This window comes from Girardinichthys multiradiatus, chromosome 4 (assembly GCF_021462225.1).
Source record: "Girardinichthys multiradiatus isolate DD_20200921_A chromosome 4, DD_fGirMul_XY1, whole genome shotgun sequence".
NCBI classification, from domain to species: Eukaryota; Metazoa; Chordata; class Actinopteri; order Cyprinodontiformes; family Goodeidae; genus Girardinichthys; species Girardinichthys multiradiatus.
Window position 1 is genome coordinate 52,498,228 of NC_061797.1, and position 23,001 is coordinate 52,521,228.

The following is a 23,001-nucleotide window of genomic DNA, read 5'->3' on the forward strand; positions in this document are numbered from 1 at the left end:
TTTTCTCTTTTCTCTAATTCATACACATACAGGTTTGATGGGGTTAGACTTGTCTCCACTAGGTGTATCAACTGTTGCTTAGACACAACCAGGGGGTCTACCGGAGAGATGGCGTTCCTCCGTGCGGGGGGAGGAACCACGTGACAGCTGGAAGGAGTTTCCCTGGTCATATATAGGTTTAACACACATACACGGTTGAATGATTGTTTCGGGGGGTGGGTACCCAGTTGCAGGTGGTCCACTACCCAGTGCCTAGGGGGTTAACTGATCTAAATTAGTGAGGTGCCTTTAACTAACACCTCATCAGGGGGTTGTTAGGAATAACCTTTATTAATATTGCTCATAGCTGTTTTTCCCATCTATACTATAGTGAAATAAAATATAAGTTCTAATGTTTCCCTTTTGTTAGAATAGGATAAGAAGCTCATAGACATACATTACAAGGATAAATGGCCCAAGGTTTGTCATAAATGACCTGAAGCTGGGGCACTGGGTTTGATGGTGGAGCAGCTGGTATAACTGGGTTGATTAGAAACCTACAACACACTTATATTAAGGATGGACACCTGCTACTACACAACCTAACAGATAGACACCACAATGATGACACATAGTCTACTGATAATCACTGAGGGAGGAAACATCCATTGCATTGGAGACCAGATATATGTGACCTTCTATCGAGGCTCTTCATCATCCTCTAACAGACGGAGACGGTCCGAGACGGGAGCCTCAGCGCTGATCTCTGTAATCATTCCTCTGCCTTAATTTAGATTAAAAAGAGCTAAAAGTTAGAAACTGGTTGAGAGTCGTTCCTTTAAGAGTCTTTAGATAAAGTGTGTGATCGCTTCATGGGGTCCAAGGACCGGTGGAGCTCCGAGGCGTCTGACTGCCAGCAGGGAGCGGTAGCTCGGACAAAACTAACCAAAATAAGACCAGGAAGAAACTCAAATGGTGAATAAAACATTGACAAAAAAAAACTAAACTGTCAAAGAAAACAAAGGACAAACCCAATCAGACTGTGAACAGATCTATAATGAGTCAGAGAATCCAGAGAGAGTTGCAGAATAACCAAACTAAATCCAGACTCCTAAACAAATTAGAAACTAAATACAGAAATGACAAACAACACTATGAAAATAATTTCACAGAAAAAGACAACAAAGAAAAGCAAAATTAAACACAGAGCTACAATAGCGATGGATGGATGGATTATTTCCTGCAGCCTTGGCTGGGTGTAAAGCAGTGGTTCCAGGCAACAAACATGAGTTGCTCTGAGTCCAGTCTGCAGCCCAGCATTCCTGGGGGCCCATTCACTCACAGATAATTGCTGCTGCCATGTGGGAGAGGAGGAGGTGCCAAAAAGAACAAACAAAAGCAAATTAGGGGATACAAATGGCTGTATGAGTGAAAGCACTCAATCTATGGTTTCATTAGGCTTGCGTAATAATAGCTGGCAGTGGTCCAGAGGTGGGGGGATTATCTATTCATTATGCATTGAGTAATATCCCTAAAGGTTCCACACAAGAACATAATTAAAGTTCTGTTTTTATTTCTTTACTAAATAGCAGAGTAAAAATACCATTCAGGAGCTAGCAGTCAGAACAGAAACACAGTGAACCTGTTCAAGGCCGACTACCTCGGTGCATCATGCTCATATTCTGACAAGAAATATCTCTTCATCCATTGGCTTGTCATTGTGTGAGTCACTCGCCACCCAGAAGACAGCTTCATGCTTCGCGAGAGCTTCCCCCTATAAGAGGAATGCTCATGCTACAGTCTGCTCTATCATTATTTTCCAATGCTATTTAGCCTGTACAAAACTCAGAAGTAGAATTGGCTATGATATACCGATCTTTACTATATTTATACCCTCACTTAACAAGAGACCTTCTAGATTTACGGAGGAACATTTTCAGACTATTTATTCCTCGTTTTTTGTATTTTCCTTCCAAAAAGGAAAACCTTCTTGCAATCTTTTAAAATGAACTTGATTGTTAGTTTTTCCTAAAGGTCTTGCTTTTTTTCCTGGTCGTTTTGATGTCTTCTCCCATATCTCTAAGTTACATTTAATAAAACGTAATTACACAGAAAATACAGTTAAGCCCAAATATAATTATAATCCTCAAATATTTAGGATTAAATTAATCTTTTAAATTTACTAACATACATTTTCCTGGAAGTTGTGTTTAATGTTCTGAAGTGACCTAGCCAGAGTCCCGATTTGAGTCTAATAATCTCCGGAGGGAGCTAAAGATTAGGGTGATGACAAGGAGGCCATCCAGCCTCAAAGAGATCATCAAAGATAAGTCATCAAAATACGGGTGGAAACATGCAAAAAGGTGTTTTCAACAATTACATAAGGGGTCTGATTGCTCTAATTCCAATAAAGATTTGGCCTTTGACTGTTGTGATGGGTAAAAAACAAAATTGGCATGTTTTTTTTTTTTACATAAAATGTAGAAAAAACAGACTTTTGTTAAGTTGATATTCTTTATCATCTTTTGTGCCTGTGTTGTTTATTGTTAGAAAAAAACTTGGCTGAATAAAAAACTATTTTAAATCAAAATCTGAAAAAAAGTATTGAACACATGAAGAAAATAACCAGTAAAAAGGGTATACAAAGCTAAGAAAATAGTTGAAGTCTGACAGTATTTAGAAAGCAATCGTGCCCCTTATTAGTACCAAATAATCTGGGATGGTTTAGCCTGAACTGATGGCCTATTAAAAGCTTTTTATCAACAAGGTATTGCACAAGAAGCATCTCATGATAAATAAAAGCAAAGGGCTCTTTCAAGGCCTTTGCAACCTAATAGTTGCAAATCATACAATTAAATTATTACATACATATTTATAAACTACTGAATGTTCCAGTGATCAGCATTGGGGCCATAATCTGGAAGTAGATAGAACATAATCAGCATAGACCAGCCATGACCCCAAGTCTTCTAAAGACTTCTGACAGAGGTGTCAAAACATTATAGGAACTGTTCAAAACCCAGCAGCCACTCCCAGAGTTTCAGAAAGATCTGTAATGAACAGAAAACGTTCTTCCACAAAATAATCAATACACTCAAACCACACAGACATCTGCACAAACTCACAGCGCAAGACTCCACTGCTGAAGTAAAAGCTTTTTAAAGCATGTTTAAAGTTTACTGGAGGACATTTCGAAAAGCCCAGGGGAGTGTCTGGTCAGATGAGACCAACACTGGACTCTTTGGATTTCATTCCACACACCATGTTTGGAACTAGCACTATGCATCACTCCAAAAACACAATTCCAGCAATAAAGTATGAAGGTGTGGGGCTGTTTTTCAGCATGTTACCAGCAGACTTTAAGCAACTGGAAAAATATGAGGCAAGGTCAATTTATTTATGAAGGCAATCCAAAATGCTTTACAGGTCATTAAAGAAAAGACAAAAAAACAAAGATCTTTACGAGTTTAGAGAAGAAAAGGTTTAAATACAGGATACCGGGACATCCTTAATAAGAATCTGATGAAACAATTTTTTTTTTCCTCTTGTTTTGAAAAAATCTTCAATAATGCTGTTTCAGAAACTGGTTGTTTTATTCAAAAATCCTGTAGTACCCATATTGTACCAGAAGGTGACGATAAAATCAACATTGACTACATTGAAATTCAAACAAAGAACATCTAAGCATAGCTACAGGACCGCTACACTATAGATTCTCATCAAACAGTAATAGCTCATGCCATTTTTAAACAATTTACCCTTTTCTTTTAGTCAATGAGTTCTTTGGATTTATCTGAAAATCTTCACATTTGACATTTAAGGGAAATAGAGTCAGAGCAAAGGAAGTGAAATAACACAAAAAATCACTCTAATGTTGTCTTAGTTTCTTTTCCTCTCTTAACACCTCCCTAACACACCCAATTCACATTTAAACCTGTATTTAATGTCTACAAACTAATTTAGGGCTTTTCTTGGCTTTTTTCAACATCTCATGGGATCTGGTTTGAAAACTCAACTACATACACAAGTCAAACCTGGAGGGAACTATTTTACACCAATGACAGATTCTGTAAAACATATTATGTGATTTAAGAAGACTATTGAATTTATTAAAACTAAAAAAAGACTGAATTGAATATCTTTTTATCTAAGGCCATATAACATGGGTTACAGTCTAAGAACTACAACAACTAAACACTATTGGTATACAATGATACATTTGGAGATTTTTTTAAACCTTTATGAAATTTGTAATAGGGAGCCAGCTTAAGAACTCTATTGCCTGCATGGGTCAAACCTGCACAGAATTATCCCATATTAATGTTGGGCTACAGAAAGTTTGTCTGTGTTTTAATTTTTAAAACTCAAAAAAGGGTGATTTTTAGAGCTTTGCTTGTGCTCTTTACAACCTTACATGGGATCTATGCTGAAAACTGCTCCACCTAAATAAATTAAACCTGAACATATCTAATCACTGATTCTATAAAACACAGTTTCTGATTTATAAAACCTTGCTTAAATAGTTGAAAACTAGCTGCAATGTTGTTAGCTCATCTCTGGAAGGAATAAATCCTTTCCTAACCCCTCCCTAACATACCGAAACTCACACTGACTTTACCTTTGACCACAGGATCTAATTTGTAGGATTTATCGCATAATGAATGATAATAATATATTTTTTGTCTTGACATTGATTTCTGTAGATGAAGTTTGTGGCTTGACAAGGAAAAAACTTGACGAAGATCCAATGGCAAATAATCCCACGTGATCTCCAATTACACTTTACAAGACATCTCCATTTGAACAAGGAACTGATTAGGATTGTTGGAAGAAAGCGTTGAGCAAAAGAAGAATAGAATAGAGGAACTTTGGTATGAAAATATTCTCCTAAAATTGAAAAACCCAGCTGGAACTGCCTTACCTGAGCTCTAAACAAGCGTCCTGTCATCCTATTCCTGAGACCCGGAGCAAAGTAGGTTCAAAACAGTCAAACAGCCATCAATCATAGAGCAAGATGAAGGGGTTAGTATGACGGCAATGGCTTATCCTGGGACCTGATGCCATTTATCAGCCCCCTCACCACCCCACACATCTCCTGAAGCAACAGACCTAAAGAACATTGATTTTGTTTTGAGTCCTGCTTGGGGCAGACAGCTTGAACAGGTTTGCTTTTCCTTTAATCTCATTAAAACAGGTGGATTGTTAAAGCTCAAGTACATAAAAGACCTAAAAATGTCTGGAGGCAGGAAATCGGTGGTTGGAGAACAAATAAACCTCTTAAAACAGACAGGAATAGCAAGGGGAGGAATACAGACTGACTTCTGTAATCCGGACAGACAGAGGGTCACGCACGCACTCAAGTAATTGTATTTTCTTCATCAGTGCGTAAACTAAAACTGATAAAAGAAAAGATATTCAAGGTGTTTTCAAAACTTACTGATCACTGTTTGATTAGATTAGAAAGAAAGACTGAAAACCAAAGGAAAATATGTATCAACTACTGCCATGTACACCCGGCCACTTTATTAGGTACTTCTGTTCATCTGTTTGTAAACACACATAGCAGATGAACCAATCACATGCAAGCAACTTAGTGCATCTAGACAAGGAGAAGAAGACTTGCTGAAGTTCAAACTGTTTAACAAAAATAGGACAAAATAGCTTTAAATGACTTTGAGCATTGCCTAGCTGTTGGTGGCAGATAGTTAGGTCTGAATATTTGAAAAAATGTTAATCTACTGGGATTTCTACACACAACCATCTCTTGGGTTTACAGAGAATGCTATGAAAAAGAGAAAATATCTAGTGAGTTGTAGATGTGTGGATGTCTGTTAATCTCAGAGGACAGAGGAGAATGGATAGACTTGTTCAAGATTATATAAAGAGCCCAGTGGCTCAAATTACCACTTGTTATAACCAAGGTATGCAGAATACCATCTCTGAACACACAACAGGTTGAACGTTGAAGAAGATGGGCTACAGCAGCAGAAGACCACGCCAGGTGATCCTCCAATTAGATAGAACTTTTTAGGTGTACCTAAAAAAGTGGCCAGTGACTGTATATTATCTAAAGAGGAGCTGATGTAAAACTAGGAAAGTCCATGTTCTATGCAACTAAATTTACTAATGATTTGGATTCTTTACACATCTGAAGAGTTGTTGAGACGTGGGTTTTATTTGGACCATGCTCTATAAGAAATCCTCTCTGTGTAAAGACAATATTGAGAGTTATGTTTTCAATAAAGATTTATAAAGCTTCTCCGGTAAGATTTCATATTTCTTGGCTGTCTTCTACAATTTTACTGACTTCCCTAAAGAAACCTCAACGTTTAACATTAAGATTGATGATAATGCATTCAACATTATTGTCATGCTTGGTACAGTTTTATTAATAAAGCGGTCCCAGTGTCCCTTCACGAAGAGCGACGTTAGTCTTTTACTTTGAAATTTATGGAAGTGGTACATACGTATTTCCGTTGCTCTGCGACGCTCTCATCTCTTACGTGAGCTTCGCCGCCATATTGTGAGTGGCTTTGCTGTGGAAAGCGCCAAAGAAGAGCAGATAGCCCTGCCTTTTAAAACATTTTTGAGCAACATGCCTCATTCGTGTGCTGCGTTGGATTGTACAAAACGCTTTACGGTCCAAACCAGATCCTCGGGGATTACCTTTCACAGGTGAGGCTGCATAATCATCGTGTTTGGGTGTGTTGACGTCATGAACAATACTGTCAACTTCCGCGCTCAAATTCCAACAATTTCTAAAGCTATTTTGTGTTTATTGAGAAGCAGCTCTGTTTGACGCCGTCTACGAAAACTGTGTTTATTTGAAAGTAAACCGATGAGTCAGTTTTAACTAGATTAGCTGAACGGTTGTCCTGGACGACACTGACGTTAGCGTCCTACTAGCTTCACAAAAGGACTATTCCGCTGCATTTAACGATTCTGGACCAGATTCGATGAAAGATAAAAGATCATTAAAATAGTTAGACTTTAATAGAGTTATTCTTTATTCATTGCATGTTCTATATAACACGGTCAACAATTTGTAAAACAGAGTTTGTGAAACCTTGCTTTAATTATTGAAAACTGTTTGGATTGTTATTAGCTGTTTAGTTATCCTTTTTACACTTGATAGGTTTCCCAAAGAAAGTGGCATGAAAAAACGATGGGTGAAAGCCCTCAGGAGGAAGGGTTTCTCCCCCAGCACAGCTTCCAGGATCTGCAGCGAGCACTTTAAACAGGAGGACTTTGACAGGACAGGCCAGACCGTCAGACTCAGAGATGGAGTTGTTCCTTCAGTCTTCAGTTTTTCTGCTTGTTCCAAAAGGGTAAGTGCATCACTGGGCTTTTAAGATCAAAATTATATTCAAATTGTGTAACATTATTTTTTATGAATTTTGTGTTTCAAATCAGCGACGGGCAGCCAAAACAACCAAGACTTCATCCAAGAAACAAGAGACCCAGATAGTGGACAGTTCCCCACCTGCCCAAGAACCAGAGCCTCTGCCCAATCCTGATTTAGTGAGTTCTGAGCATTTTGAGCACTCAGCTGTGGGTCTTTTGACCCCTTACCACACCTGTACATATATGCATGCAGTGCCTTTAAACATGCCGTTTTTGATTGACTCTGACAAAGTTCCTTAGTGGCTATAAGCTGCCTGACTGTGTCTGCTGATAGTGCTAACATGACTGATCCCTTGTGTCTTACTAGGACCACTCCTATGCATTGCCTCCATCTCTGGGAGATCTGAAGGCAAAACTCAGTGAGGCGCTGAATAGGGTTGAAAGTCTGGAAAGAGAAATGAGGAATGCCAAGGATCGGGAACGGAGAGCGAAAAATGCATTGCATGTTCTTGTGGAGGATCTGAAGGGCAAGAACCTTATAAATGAAAAACTAAAACAAAGCCTTGATTTATAGTAAGATCAAATGAAAACAAGGACTTGGAGAACATTAAATTAGGTGTAATACACCTTTACATATCTCATACGACTTTTTAGTTATTATTTTAAGAGGACTCAGTATTCAGTCGAAGCGCTGAATTTAAAATCTTGTCTGCCGGGGAGTTCATCATCAGCACTGACACCCTGATGCTGACGATTCTGGAGCATCTTTCATGTCCGTGATGCATCTCCTTCCATCACAGTAGCCAGGACCATTTGGAGCTCTACCTCACTTCAATAAGGGCAGGTATTGATTCATTTATTATTTTCCTCATGAATGTCCATATTTTTTGTAAGTGCTGCTGATTTTACTGCAGGTAGTTGCTATCATGGCAAATTCTTGTTGTATTTGTCCTGAATGTTTCTATGGTAGCAGCATTGTCTTTACTATGCTCTATAGATTGAAAACAGTTATAAAACCTTAGCCTTTAAAACAAACTCTGTCTGTTTTAGGGGGTTGGTGTGAAAACCCGTCCGGTTGGTATCTCTCCAAGCACATACGGAAACCTGGCAGCGCAGCATGAGACCATCTCCCTTTCTCTAATTGAGATGTGTACTCCATCTGAAGGAGAACAGTTTCCACCCCCCTTTCCCAACATCCCCGTTGGCTTTTGTTTACACCTCAGCATCTGTTTGATTTGTTTGGTTCAGAAGAATTAGTTTCATCTCATTTCATTCAAGAGGAATCACTGTACCAGGATTTTCTACTTGGTTAGCTTTGGTTATCTGCGTTTCACAAATTAAGACTGCACAACTTTGCCAAACTAAACATTCTTCTAGTATAGGGTGGCGACATGCAAAAAACAGCAAGACATTTCTCTCCCAAGGGTTTGTGGAGATGTGGGCCTGTGGGGTGTGTTGTGATGCCGAAAGTGAGTCCTTAGCAGCACAAGACACAAATTTGGCAAATAAAAATTTTCTTTATGAATTCTGTGATGTGTAGGCCTCTTTCTAATTTTGTTAATGGCCATTAAACTTAACTTAAATCATGCTTGTCTGGAATTTACCAAAATCTTTTGCTACATGTTTGTAGCAAAAGATGTTTGTGTGTTTTTGCACCCTATGTTTGTCATCAGCCATGCATGGTAAAGCAGTGATTAACACTGTTGTCTGGCAGCAAGATGGCCTGGGGTTCAATTCCCAGCCTGGGCTCTTTCTGCATGAAATGTATATGTTTTTCCTGTGCATGCATGGGTAGTCAGACTTAATTGGTTATTCTAAATTGTAAATAGGTAGGAGTGTATGTGTGCATGGTTGTTTGTCCTGTGTGTGTCTCTGCGTTGCCCGGTGATGAAACCACACGTGCTAATGATGGGACACCTGAACCAAAGCTATGAACGCTGTTCCGAGCAGGAAGGGTAATTTCAAATGACGCCAGATTCAGGGCTTGTTTCATTTTAACAATGAAAGGATCAATGAGACAAAGCTATAAACGGTACAAACTCCTTACTGGGTTCTTTGTCCATTTGCTCATGGATTAGCTGTGTTGATCTGTGGCCCAAATCCTTAATACTCCTGCAGAAACAAGCGATAATAAATAAAATCCCCTCATTTAATTCAACTCTTACTATTTGCAGTGTACAGATTTTAATCTCTAAACTATGTGGTTTATCAATATGCATATTTATCAAGTTTTGCATCCAAGTATTTATTTTAGCACTAAACTTGTGGCTGAAATTACCAAGATAGATGTTTGCTTCTGAATCCTCACGTGACCTTTAGAAAAATGAGTGAAGCACGGCAGAACAAGACAAAACAATACTGTTTTGAAACTTTTAAACATCTCAGAACAATAGACAAAGCCTTTAATCCCTAGTGGATGTGCAGTCTCAGTTTGAATCTTAGTGAATGTAGGAGAGGCAACTGTCTAAAACCAAAGAAAAATTGCTGAAGATTGGCAGACTTTATACTATGATTGGTCCAAGTCCACTTATTAAGCTGTAAAAGCAATATAAATTAGCTGACCCAGTTCCCTAAAAAGCAACAATATATTGCATGTTCTATATAAGTTTATAAGTGACAAGATATAAACGTCCTAAGGCCTTAAGGACATTGTTGGTGGTTGCTCATACCTTTTGTCAACAGGGGGCACTTTTTTTTTGCTTGTTTTTAGGAAAATCTTAACCATAAATGTAAATAATGTGATACTCATTTATAATCAGTGTAGTTTGTGTCACAAACCATTTTACTTCTAATGTAAGATCCTCGATGAAACATTTTTACACGGGTGATGCCTTTAACTGAACCCTTCTTTCTTCCTCTTTAAGTGTTTGTTTGCATGCTCTGTTCAGAAAACAGCATTACATGAAACGTTGATTGCTATGTAATTAAGATTAATGAGAAATAGTGGATTTAAAAAATCATTTCCGGTGCAACCTCGTTTTCTCTCCGGTGTATAGCGGCGTCCTCTTTGTTCCGGTTAACTGTATCCAATATGGCGGCGGAGGGAGACGTTGATTTGGACCTGGAAGCCGAGGAAAACTGCACCGGGAAGCCGGTGGAAAAGCCCCGGAAACATGACAGCGGAGCCGCTGATTTGGAGCGGGTCACGGACTACGCGGAGGAGAAAGAAATCTCAAGTTCGGATCTACAAACGGTGAGAAGTACGGGCTAACCAACGGGCCGCCCCCGGAAACATGCGGCTGCTGTTAACAGACGTTCCCCGTGTTTCAGCAGAGCCACAGCGGTGTAGAAACTGTTTAGTTTGCGTTTTTACTTCAGAATACCAATAAATGACTTTAAATGTTTACCTTATCGTCAGACATTTAGAGTTTATTTACTGGATGTTTCCTAAACTCAGGTTAAATGCAGCATTGTGATTGTGGAAAAACCTTTTAGAGCTGCTATCAAGTCTTCTTTTATGTCATTTAAAGTGATTCAGGCCTCCAAATTCAATATTTTGCATAATAGTGTGTAGCATGTTCTGTAGTTAAATTGTTCCAGAGCATTTTTACAGTATACATTGTTGCAGCAGCTCTGTAGTTTGGATGTTCACGACAGTTTACAGCAGGGAGGAGAGCGGACGGGAGAAAAGGAGAGACGGGTTTTGCACCGACAACTATCTTTCTATCAAGTCATCCTTGATAAAAGTTACAACGCTTAGACAGAGAGAACATTACAAGTGAAAGGACACATATGCAATAATGTAGCAAACCAAAAATTGTAAAATAACTCTAAATATGTTATATTTTAAATTCCGTAAAGTAGGCGATCTGCTGTGATGACAGAAATATTAACCTTTGACCTTCTCTCGATGAACCTCTGAAGTTCTTTCAAGACTTTCTGGAAACCATTCCAGGTGACCACCTCATGAAGATCATGGAGAGAACGAAGCAGTCATCAGAGCAAAGGGAGGCTGAATCTAAAATATAAAAATGTTATTTTACACTTTTTGTTTACTACATTATTCCATGTGTCTTCATTCACAGGTAAAGAGATGCATTAAGTGAGAAAGGCGTCGTAAAACCTTTGACCGGTAGTGTATGTCTATACATAAATGTAATTTTCAGTATTTCAGAGCAGGAAAGATAAAAATGTTATCTTTCATAAATCCCAGTTGGTTCTGAATAATGAGAATATGGGTCTGAGAGCCATGTTATCGCTATTATTGCAGCTTTCTGGAGGAAAATCAGGTCTCTAGTATTAACCCCTTACATGTCTTGTCACAAACAACACTTGCAGTAAAATTCATTTCAAATAATACTTTTACAAAAACTTAAGTAAAATAACTGCTTTCCAAAAAGACAAATTGAATGAGGAAGAAACAGATTTAAGAGCTTTAAACGACGCTCCTTTATTTCTAAGGTTGAATTTTTAAATGAAATTCATCATTTGCTGAGATGATCATACAGAATAAAACTGTTGTTTAAAGATCAGCTAAAGACAAACTGTTACTCTTTCAGGCGATGTCGGTGATTGGAGACCGAAGATCTCGAGAACAGAAGGCCAAACAGGAGAGGTAAGTTTAGTTCTGACCCGTCCCGTTTAAAACTTATTGTCTTATATTTTGAGACCCATGTATCCTGAGATTATTCACTACAATTTGCTTTTGACAGCAGGAGCTGAATTCTTGTTTTGTTTGTTTTCAGAGAAAAAGAGTTGGCTAAAGTCACCATCAAGAAAGAGGATGTTGAACTGATTGTAAGTAGGCAGCGATTCTTTCTCTGCCTTAGATCATCACGTTCCAGATTTTTACGTTCCAGATCATCACGTTCCAGATCATTACGTTCGATTATCACGTTCGATCATCACGTTCCAGATCATTACGTTCCAGATCATCACGTTCCAGATCATTACGTTCCAGATCATCACGTTCCAGATCATTACGTTCCAGATCATTACGTTCCAGATCATCACGTTCGATCATTACGTTCCAGATCATTACGTTCCAGATCATTACGTTCCAGATCATCACGTTCGATTATCACGTTCGATCATCACGTTCCAGATCATTACGTTCCAGATCATCACGTTCCAGATCATTACGTTCCAGATCATTACGTTCCAGATCATCACGTTCGATCATTACGTTCCAGATCATTACGTTCCAGATCATTACGTTCCAGATCATTACGTTCCAGATCATCACGTTCGATTATCACGTTCGATCATCACGTTCCAGATCATTACGTTCCAGATCATTACGTTCGATTATCACGTTCGATCATCACGTTCCAGATCATTACGTTCCAGATCATTACGTTCCAGATCATTACGTTCCATCATCATGTTCCAGATCATTACGTTCGATCATCACGTTCCAGATCATCACATTCCAGATCATCACGTTCCAGATCATCACGTTCGATTATCACGTTCGATCATCACGTTCCAGATCATTACGTTCCAGATCATTACGTTCCAGATCATTACGTTCGATTATCACGTTCGATCATCACGTTCCAGATTATTACGTTCCAGATCATTACGTTCCAGATCATTACGTTCCATCATCATGTTCCAGATCATTACGTTCGATCATCACGTTCCAGATCATCACGTTCCAGATCATCACGTTCGATCATCACGTTCCAGATTATTACGTTCCAGATCATCACGTTCGATTATCACGTTCGATCATCACGTTCCAGATCATTACGTTCCAGATCATCACGTTCCAGATCATTACGTTCCAGATCATTACGTTCCAGATCATCACGTTCGATTATCACGTTCGATCATCACGTTCCAGATCATTACGTTCCAGATCATTACGTTCCAGATCATTACGTTCGATTATCACGTTCGATCATTACGTTCCAGATCATTACGTTCCAGATCATTACGTTCCAGATCATTACGTTCCATCATCATGTTCCAGATCATTACGTTCAATCATCACGTTCCAGATCATCACGTTCCAGATCATCACGTTCCAGATCATCACGTTCGATTATCACGTTCGATCATCACGTTCCAGATCATTACGTTCCAGATCATTACGTTCCAGATCATTACGTTCGATTATCACGTTCGATCATCACGTTCCAGATTATTACGTTCCAGATCATTACGTTCCATCATCATGTTCCAGATCATTACGTTCGATCATCACGTTCCAGATCATCACGTTCCAGATCATCACGTTCGATTATCACGTTCGATCATCACGTTCCAGATTATTACGTTCCAGATCATCACGTTCGATTATCACGTTCGATCATCACGTTCCAGATCATTACGTTCCAGATCATCACGTTCGATCATTACGTTCCAGATCATTACGTTCCAGATCATTACGTTCCAGATCATTACGTTCGATTATCACGTTCGATCATCACGTTCCAGATCATTACGTTCCAGATCATTACGTTCCAGATCATTACGTTCCATCATCATGTTCCAGATCATTACGTTCGATCATCACGTTCCAGATCATCACGTTCCAGATCATCACATTCCAGATCATCACGTTCCAGATCATCACGTTCCAGATCATCACGTTCGATTATCACGTTCGATCATCACGTTCCAGAACATTACGTTCCAGATCATTACGTTCCAGATCATTACGTTCGATTATCACGTTCGATCATCACGTTCCAGATTATTACGTTCCAGATCATTACGTTCCAGATCATTACGTTCCATCATCATGTTCCAGATCATTACGTTCGATCATCACGTTCCAGATCATCACGTTCCAGATCATCACGTTCGATTATCACGTTCGATCATCACGTTCCAGATTATTACGTTCCAGATCATTACGTTCCAGATCATTACGTTCCAGATCATTACGTTCCAGATCATTACGTTCCATCATCATGTTCCAGATCATTACGTTCGATCATTACGTTCCAGATCATCACATTTGATTATCACGTTCGATCATCACGTTCCAGATCATTACGTTCCAGATCATTACGTTCCAGATCATTACGTTCCAGATCATTACGTTCCAGATCATTACGTTCCAGATCATTACGTTCCATCATCATGTTCCAGATCATTACGTTCCATCATCACGTTCCAGATCATCACGTTCCAGATCATCACGTTCGATTATCACGTTCGATCATTACGTTCCAGATCATTACGTTCCAGATCATCACGTTCGATCATTACGTTCCAGATCATCACGTTCCAGATCATTACGTTCCAGATCATTACGTTCCAGATCATTACGTTCCAGATCATCACGTTCGATCATTACGTTCCAGATCATTACGTTCCAGATCATCATGTTCCAGATCATTACGTTCCAGATCATTACGTTCCAGATCATTACGTTCCAGATCATCAGTTGGTTTACATGACTCCAGTCTTACATGATTAAACTGAGTAAAACGTGAACCCTGCTGTTTAGAGGACTCTCTAGTCCTAGTTAAAGACGGGTGTTTGCACCGAAGGCTTGATTAAATTATTTGCTCCACTTCTCCATTTTGCAGTTGCACCTCTGAAACATCTGTCTAAAGTGCATTTATAGCTGCAGATGTATTTATGCATATGTTCTAGACTCCATGGTGAGCCACTTGATGAGACGAACATGAAAACTTTAGGAATAGAAATCCCCAAATTGACTTGGCATGGGCCAGTTTAAGATTCTCAGTTCATAGTTTTTAGTACAAAATACTTGGTTCAAACCAAACATGGAATAAAGAGCAACTGAAGCTTGTAGTTTTCAAGTTATAAATATTATCCGTTTTGCTGTTCTCTTTATAGTGTAACACAAGAGTCTAATGAGCTGATATTAACTGGCTAATTAGTCAGGCTGTCTGCTCAGGTAGCAAGCCCGCAGCCAGCTACTTACCAGATATGCTGCTCTTAGCTTGCCAACTGTTTGGATGATGCAGTACCTTAATAGTGTTGCGTTGCTTTAGTTTCTATGGTAGCTTGTTTTTCTGACTGGAAAGAGATCTAAGCTGTAACATTAGTCTTTTTCTGTATGCAAGGGAACACTGTAGGAGATGTCTTTCAGCCAGCTGACCAGCAGAGCACAGCCAGATGCTGGGGAGGGTCAGTGCTGTGTTACTGTATGCTCCATACACAAGCAGAAACCTCTTTGTACTCTGGCATCTCACTAAAGGGACTTTAAACACAGGAAATATTAGGGGCTTCTAGGCCGTAACGTTTCAAATCTTTGACACCGATGAGCGGGTCCAGATTTCAGCGGCACCTCGAATCCAATCCTGCTGCGGCTGCCGTTACTGTTCAGTAACATCATGGTGTACAAGATCTGAACGATTCTTTTCTGGGCCTCATTAATACATTAAAAATCTGTTCTTGTGGTTTGGATGTTAACTTGCATGTCTTCTGTTGTGCAGATGTCAGAAATGGAGATCTCGCGGTCAGTGGCGGAGCGCAGCCTGAGGGAACACATGGGGAACGTGGTGGAAGCTCTGGTGGCTCTCACCAACTGAACAGACATTCACACACTGGACTGTTTTCCCACTTAAAGCTCATGGAGCAGATTCACGGTGGTGGTAGATCTTACGCCATAACCCTGTTTTTTGATTTTTAAATAAAAGTTCATTCTTCCCTTGTGTAAAATCATTGAGTGTCTTTAATTCAAACACCGTGTTAACAGCTGTACTGGCAAGCAAATAAACAAATTCCACAGACAGCCAGTAAGAAAAAAGTAGGTTATTTACAAAAGCTAATTCTCTTCATATCCAACTGCATCTTTACACTCCGAATATTTCCAGGCAAAACAGAAAGTAGGGGAATGAGTCCATGTGTCTGAAACGGTCCAGAGAAAGAATGGGCTTTAAATGCAGCTCAGTCTTCAACGTTCTTGAGGATCATCTTAGGTCTTCCTCTTCTTCACCGTGGGGCGATCAAACACGTCCCTCACACCTGCCGCCTTCTGCTTGAAGAACTTGCTGTTCTGAGCGCTCTCCTGAGCCCAGGCCGAGTCGAATGAGGTGGTGTCCTGGTCCACCAGGTGGGTGTACTTTGTGCGTCCCGACCGCCCAAAGTTTTTGACCTGGTGAGAGTGAGAACAGTCGTAACCACCTGGATAATAAATTCCTGCCATAGTTAGGGAATGACTTGTAGCATATGTGAAGCGCCTCACCTGCATGACTTTGGGTAAGATGGTTTTGTTGAAGTGATCCTCCAGAGTAGGAGCGCTAAAATCTCTCTTATAAACATCCTCCTCTTCATCCTGGGAAGAAAGCAAATGTTTCAAGAATGCCATCAGGAAAACTACACCAGATATGTCCACAGCGCCACCTAGAGGATAAAAGCTGGTGCCGGGCCAATTCTCTCCTTCAAGGCTTCATAATGCCGGGTGGACTGATTACCTGGGTGTTTTCTGTGGCTGTGTTGATGCCAACTACAATCCATCTGGCCAGGTTGTGTATTGTGATCAAAATTTCACTTTTGTTGTTTTCCACTAGGTGAAAATATCTGCACTGAAAACACAAACCTTTCTGCTGGATAGAGAATCCAGCAACATCTTGGTTATTAGAAACACACACTAGGGCTGCACGATATTAGGAGAACATGCTGTGTTGTGATAATATAACTTTATTAATAAGTGCCTTTTTGGGGGGTTTACAGCAAACAGACCCCAGATAGAGCAGTCTATTCAGCTTCACATTCATCATCTTAACAGTCAAAGACGTTCTCTGTAATATGCATGTTGTGATATTGCTTGATTTAAATAAGAGCGTCAGATGCAGAAAGTATTTTGAACATGAGCATTTATCGTATCGTTTATCATCATTCTGAAAAATGTCTAATAGGAATGTTGATTTTTTGTGATGATGACAAAATCCCCAGAACTGAGGGGTCCACCACCGGTTCCACAAGAACATCAATAAATATCAAAGTTGAAAATATGATGCAGTTACTTTAAGTAACTGGTGTCCTGAAGAGGCCTGTTCTAAAACTGGGAATATCTTAGTGTTTGTGGGACTGTGGTTGCAGTGAGAAATACTTTGTTACTGTGACTTTTATCATTATCACAAAAAAGAACTAAATATCGTGATGGGATTTTAAGTCCATATCTCCCATCCCTACTGTGAGCATTTAACCTACAGTTGTAGTGAATTTAAACCCAATTAAATCATTCAAAGTCTCCACTTAGTGGTTAATTCTAGGGCTCCCAAACATTTGGAGTCACTGCATCATTTCCTTGACTGTCCTTTGATCTGTTAAACATAAATGGTAAATGACCTGAACTGTAGAGCACTTTATCAACTCCTCAGAGACCCCACAGCACTTTCCACTACAATCACTCATCCATCCACTAACAGTGGTGAGCTCCAGTGTAGCCACAGCTGCCCTGGGACAGACTGACAGAAGCGAAGCTGCCATAAAATTGGCCGAAGGACACAACGACTGAGACAGACAGAGCGAGGGTTCGAACCAGCAACCCACCGGTTACAGGACGAACCATGGGTAGGATACAACTGGTAGTTTTCCTCTGCACTGTGACGTGTTCAGGAAGCCTCTGGCCCCGGTCAGCAGGGCAGTGTGTGCACACTGCGGACGTCGGTCAGGTTCCAGGTTAGTGAAGCAACACAAAGGACTGCCTGCAAGCCGTGTAAAAAGGTTTGAGTACCAGGATGTTTGACTCCATCTGTGGAAACGCTGCTTATATGATATTTTAATGAAAGGGTGTAGCAGTCTCTTCTCTGCAGCGTCAGCATCAGGACTGAATGAATGAATGAACTGTTGCCTGTTTTTCTTTGTTCCATTTCATATTTGACATTTTGAATACAAAGTTTTTTCTTTTATTTGTAAATACATAAAAAAATAAGAGCTGCGTTTGATTTTGTTGTTTTGGCATGTTGGACATTATGTTTACTGGTACATAATATACTTTATTTAGTAATAATTAGTTCAGATACTTTCTTAAATGAATAAAAACATGAAACAGTGAATTCTTGTTTGATTTACTGAATAAATAAATACAATAAATTGTATTGTAACCATCTGGATCCGGACGGATCCGTGGGGAAATCCCAGCTGGTATTTGGGGGGAGGGTTCTAGTGGTAGAAAAGCTTGTTTTGTGTTTCAGACAAACTAAAGCTGAGTTAATCGATGATGGAAAATAATCTGGGTCATGCTCACCATGAAGAAGGCTCCTCGGTGGTAGTACTTCTGCAGGAACTTGTATTTGCCTTTTTGGGCTTTATTGGTGACGAGTTTTCCGCTGTTTCGGAGCTCAGCCCTGCGCTCCTCCTCCGTCAGGTTGTGGAATCTGTCGATTTCAGCCTTCTCCTTCTCCAACCTGAAGACAAACAATACAACTGACCACCATGTTCGACAAACGGGACTCTCATTATCAAATCTATTTGAACTTTTACTCACATTTCTCGGGCCTCTCTGTCCCTCTTGATGCGTTTCAGCTCTCGGACCTTCCAGGCTTCGTATTCCTCCTCCTCGTTCTCTCCGTCCGTATCCAGGGCTTCCAGAGCAGCCAGCGTGCGCCGATTCTCCTCGAACTCCTTCTTTGCCTCCTCCTCAACGATTTTCAGGGTGTAACGGCGGCGCTCCTCCACCTGCTTTTTGGCCTCGGCCTCCAGCTCTCTCTGCTTCTGCTCCTCAGCTTCACGCTCTGCAACAGTGATTCTGTCCTTCCTGTAGATCAAATAGGGTTTGCATCATCACCATTTTTTCCTGACTTTCATCCATCTAAACCAGACTCCAAAGATAACCAGCCCCTATTTTTCAGTAGGTGTTATTTATTACAGTTTGAGTATGTTTGTTGATAAGGACTTTTTCTATTGTTCTTTTTTATTGTGTGGCACTATCCATCCTTTATTTCACACCTAACTGACAGGAAATGAAGCAGAGAGGGAAGGGGTAAGACATGGAGTAAACCAATTGGGTTCTGATGCCCCTGTAGCTTTGCCAACCGAGCCACTGGGCTGATTGACTCATCTTTAACATAAATTGAGGTGAATTCCAACACCAATTTTTGACAGCAAGCTGAAAACTGCATTTCAGGAGGTTTGAAATGAGTTTCTGGGGCCCCAACATGAAACCTGCTCTAGAAAACAAGACTCCTGAAGTTGCTGACACTGATAAATTAGTGATGGATTTATTTCTCAGAAACATTTTCAGTTTTTTAAGTTCTTACTTGCGAATGAAGACAGGTTTGAGTCTGGGCTCTGCTTCATCCTCGCTGTCCGTATATTCCTCATATTCTGATTCCGACTCTGACTCCTCCCCAGACTTCCCCTCCTCCTCCACCTCCATGACCTCCATATCCTCATTCTTCCGTTCCAGCGCTCGCTGACGCATCATCGCACGTCTCCTTTCAATTTCCTGTGTGGAACAATGATTGGAACAATAAGAATTTGTCCAACATGAAAAGGAATAAAACACAAGAAATATTTGCATAATCACAACCTCGTCATCCACTTCTTCCTCCTCCTCTTCATCCTCGCTGCTGTCCTCATGTTCAGGATGCCACGTCCCCTCATCGGAGTCCTCGCTGCTCTCAGCCACAACTTCAGGCTCAACGATCTGCCTGTGCCTCGCTAACCTGAGGACCAACGAGGGAGAAACATTTTAGCTCTGCAGGATTTGCTGATAACTGAAGTTAATGCTGAGGAACGGAGTGATACCTCTCCTCTACATCCTCAGAGGTGCGGTTGAGTAAACGTTTGAGACGTGGGTCAGAGACATGCTCCTCCTCCTGCGGCTCCACCTCTGGCTCCACTTCCACTCCTTTCTTCACAAACTTGAATTCTTCATCTTCTTCGTCTGAAGACTCCATCGGGGCGTAGTCTGGACGTTTACCGGACACATACCTCTTCACCTTCACTTTCTCCATGGTGAGTTCACCTACATGAGGCACACATGAACAAGATAACTCGCATCAACTCAACTTTAAAACAAGGGACCAGAGTTTCCTGCAGCTGTATTAAAAAATCTAAGATCTATCCAGATCATCCAGAAAGCTTGAGTCATTATTGACCTTAAATTTAACTACATAAAAACTAATTCCTGAACTAGCTTTGGTCTTGTTTGTAGCATCTACATAACATCACAGTAAAAGACTGCAATAATTTAAGATGAACAATAATTCAACAAGATAAGGATTTGAGGATTTTCATTATATGTGCTGCATCTGTGCAGAAATACACTCCTCAAAAAAATGAAGGGAACACTCAAATAACATCCTAGATCTGAATGAATGAAATATTCTCATTAAATACTTTGTTCTGTATAAAGTTAAATGTTCTGACAACAAAATCACACAATAATCATCAATGGAAATCAAATTTATGAACCAATGGAGGCCTGGATTTGGAGTCACACACAAAATTAAAGTGTAAAAACTCACTAGAGGCTGATCCAACGTTGATGTAATGTCCTTAAAACAAGTCAAAATGAGGCTCAGTATTGTGTGTGACCTCCATGTGTCTGTATGACCTCCCTACAACACCTGGACATGCTCCTGATGAGACGGTGGATGGTCTCCTGAGGGATCTCCTCCCAGACCTGGACTAAAGCATCCACTAACTCCTGGACAGTCTGTGGTGCAACGTGACGTTGGTGGATGGAGCGAGACATGATGTCCCAGACGTGCTCAATCAGATTCAGGTCTGGGGAACGGGCGGGCCAGTCCATAGCTTCAATGTCTTCATCTTGCAGGAACTGCTGACACACTCCAGCCACATGAGGTCTAGCATTGTCCTGCATTAGGAGGAACCCAGGGCCAACCGCACCAGCATATGGTCTCACAAGGGGTCTGAGGATCTCATCTCGGTACCTAATGGCAGTCAGGCTACCTCTGGTGAGCACATGGAAAGAAATGCCACCCCACACCATTACTGACCCACTACCAAACCGGTCATGCTGAAGGATATTGCAGGCAGCAGATCTCTCTCCACGGTGTCTCCAGTCTCTGTCCCGTCTGTCACATGTGCTCAGTGTGAACCTGCTTTCATCTGTGAAGACCACAGGGTACCAGTGGTAAATTTACCAATCCTGATGTTCTCTGGCAAATGCCAAGCGTCCTGCACGGTGTTGGACTGTGAGTACAACCCTCATTTGTGGACGTCAGGCCCTCATACCATCCTCATGGAGTCGGTTTCTAACCATTGGTGCAGACACATGCACATTTGTGGCCTGCTGGAGGTCATTTTGCAGGGCTCTGGCAGTGCTCCTCCTGTTCCTCCTTGCACAAAGGTGGAGGTAGTGGTCCTGCTGCTGGGTTGTTGCCCTCCTACGGCCTCCTCCACGTCTCCTGGTGTACTGGCCTGTCTCCTGGTAGCACCTCCAGGTTCTGGACACTACGCTGACAGACACAGCAAACCTTCTTGCCACAGCTGGCATTGATGTGCCATCCTGGATGAGCTGCACTACCTGAGCCACTTGTGTGGGTTGTAGAGTCCGTCTCATGCTACCACGAGTGTGAAAGCACCACCAACATTCAAAAGTGACCAAAACATCAGCCAGAAATCATCGGTACTGAGAAGTGGTCTGTGGTCCCCACCTGCAGAACCACTCCTTTATTGAGTGTCTTGATAATCACCAAAGATTTCCTCCTGTTGTCTTTTTCATTTGAACAACAAGATGTGAAATTAATTGTCAATCAGTGTTGCTTCCTAAGTGGACAGTTTGATTTCACAGAAGTTTGATTTACTTGGAGTTATATTGTGTTGTTTAAGTCTTCCTTTATTTTTTTCAGCTGTGTATATCAGTTCCTACATCATTACAACCACATGAAAAGTTACACTTTTCCCTCAAATGGTGTTTCAGCAGCTGTGAAGTTTAATTGCTCACTCATTTAATGATGTTAAGCAATCAAAACTCTATTAATACTTATTACACACATCATCATAATATAAAACCCCTAATTAAAACAAAAAAAGTAGAATACCGAAACATTCTAAAATGAATACTAATATAAACTAATATAAATGTCTGGAAGTAATCAACTGACACACACAAAGGTCAACCAGTAATTACTGGATGTTCGTAAAAACCAGTTCAAGTAAGCACTAAACTCATAATCGAATAGTTAATAATAGGTTTTATTATAATCTTGTCCACTTGTATTTTACAGATCTGACACACCTAGCTCACCTGTTGTCAGCGGATTCTTACAGTAAACCGTGTAAGAAGCTTCATAACAGTAAATAATGTCAGGAATTTATCAAACTCGTTTAAAACGAGCTGAGCTTTGAATTCAAGATGTACCAATATAAGGATTAATTTCATGTAATGTAAGCCCTTATATGAAAACTCTGGACGTACTAAAACGTTTTATGGCCTAAAATTAGGAAGATAAAATTTAGGACTTTAGGATCGAGAAAAAACGGACAATGCCGCTTTTTCTAAGACCTTATTTATCATCATATCTTTATTAAACCAGTCCTGCCCCTGTAACTAACTTGTCGGTCATTCCGTGAAAGTTGCCAACTGTGGCACAGATGCTAGCTAATGTAGCTGAATGGCTAACCAACAAAGCTCACCTTTCTCGTTCCGGATCGGAACGGCACCGGCCGTGGACTGGATCGGCGGGAGCTTCATGTTGGCGGCGTCGTGACTAGACATGGCTGCCTGGTCAACGAAATATGAGGCGATAAAAGGGAATTAAAAACGTTTTTCACTTTGCTAAAAGAGCTCGTTGTTGCTGCAGCGAAACGGAAGTTCAACAAAATGCGTGA

At 40.5% G+C, this 23,001-nt stretch overlaps 4 protein-coding genes across 4 annotated transcripts in view; 2 read left to right on the top strand and 2 right to left on the bottom strand.

Annotated features, from left to right (window-relative positions):
• The window catches only part of serinc4 (serine incorporator 4), a 45,005-nt gene extending 38,431 nt beyond the window's left edge, over nucleotides 1–6,574 (bottom strand). Inside the window, exon 1 of the mRNA XM_047362718.1 lies at nucleotides 6,447–6,574. The gene's annotated coding sequence lies outside the window, so the exon portion shown is untranslated. The remainder of the gene's footprint in view (nucleotides 1–6,446) is intronic.
• LOC124866779 (THAP domain-containing protein 6-like) lies at nucleotides 6,479–9,481 on the top strand. The gene is made up of 5 exons (XM_047362720.1): nucleotides 6,479–6,654; nucleotides 7,115–7,307; nucleotides 7,393–7,500; nucleotides 7,691–8,167; nucleotides 8,374–9,481. The coding sequence occupies exons 1-4, from the start codon at nucleotides 6,575–6,577 to the stop codon at nucleotides 7,895–7,897; spliced, it is 588 nt and encodes a 195-aa protein (XP_047218676.1). The 5' UTR covers nucleotides 6,479–6,574; the 3' UTR covers nucleotides 7,898–8,167; nucleotides 8,374–9,481.
• Nucleotides 9,482–10,129: 648 nt separating this feature from the next.
• On the top strand, nucleotides 10,130–15,912 carry hypk (huntingtin interacting protein K). The gene is made up of 4 exons (XM_047362721.1): nucleotides 10,130–10,516; nucleotides 11,823–11,878; nucleotides 12,009–12,060; nucleotides 15,687–15,912. Exons 1-4 carry the CDS (start codon nucleotides 10,355–10,357, stop codon nucleotides 15,780–15,782), a joined length of 366 nt encoding a protein of 121 aa, XP_047218677.1. The 5' UTR covers nucleotides 10,130–10,354; the 3' UTR covers nucleotides 15,783–15,912.
• Nucleotides 15,903–23,001, bottom strand: mfap1 (microfibril associated protein 1). The gene is made up of 8 exons (XM_047362719.1): nucleotides 22,807–23,001; nucleotides 19,948–20,167; nucleotides 19,730–19,865; nucleotides 19,458–19,645; nucleotides 18,686–18,955; nucleotides 18,446–18,605; nucleotides 16,439–16,528; nucleotides 15,903–16,348 (listed from the first exon to the last, which is right to left on the bottom strand). Exons 1-8 carry the CDS (start codon nucleotides 22,886–22,888, stop codon nucleotides 16,169–16,171), a joined length of 1,326 nt encoding a protein of 441 aa, XP_047218675.1. The 5' UTR covers nucleotides 22,889–23,001; the 3' UTR covers nucleotides 15,903–16,168.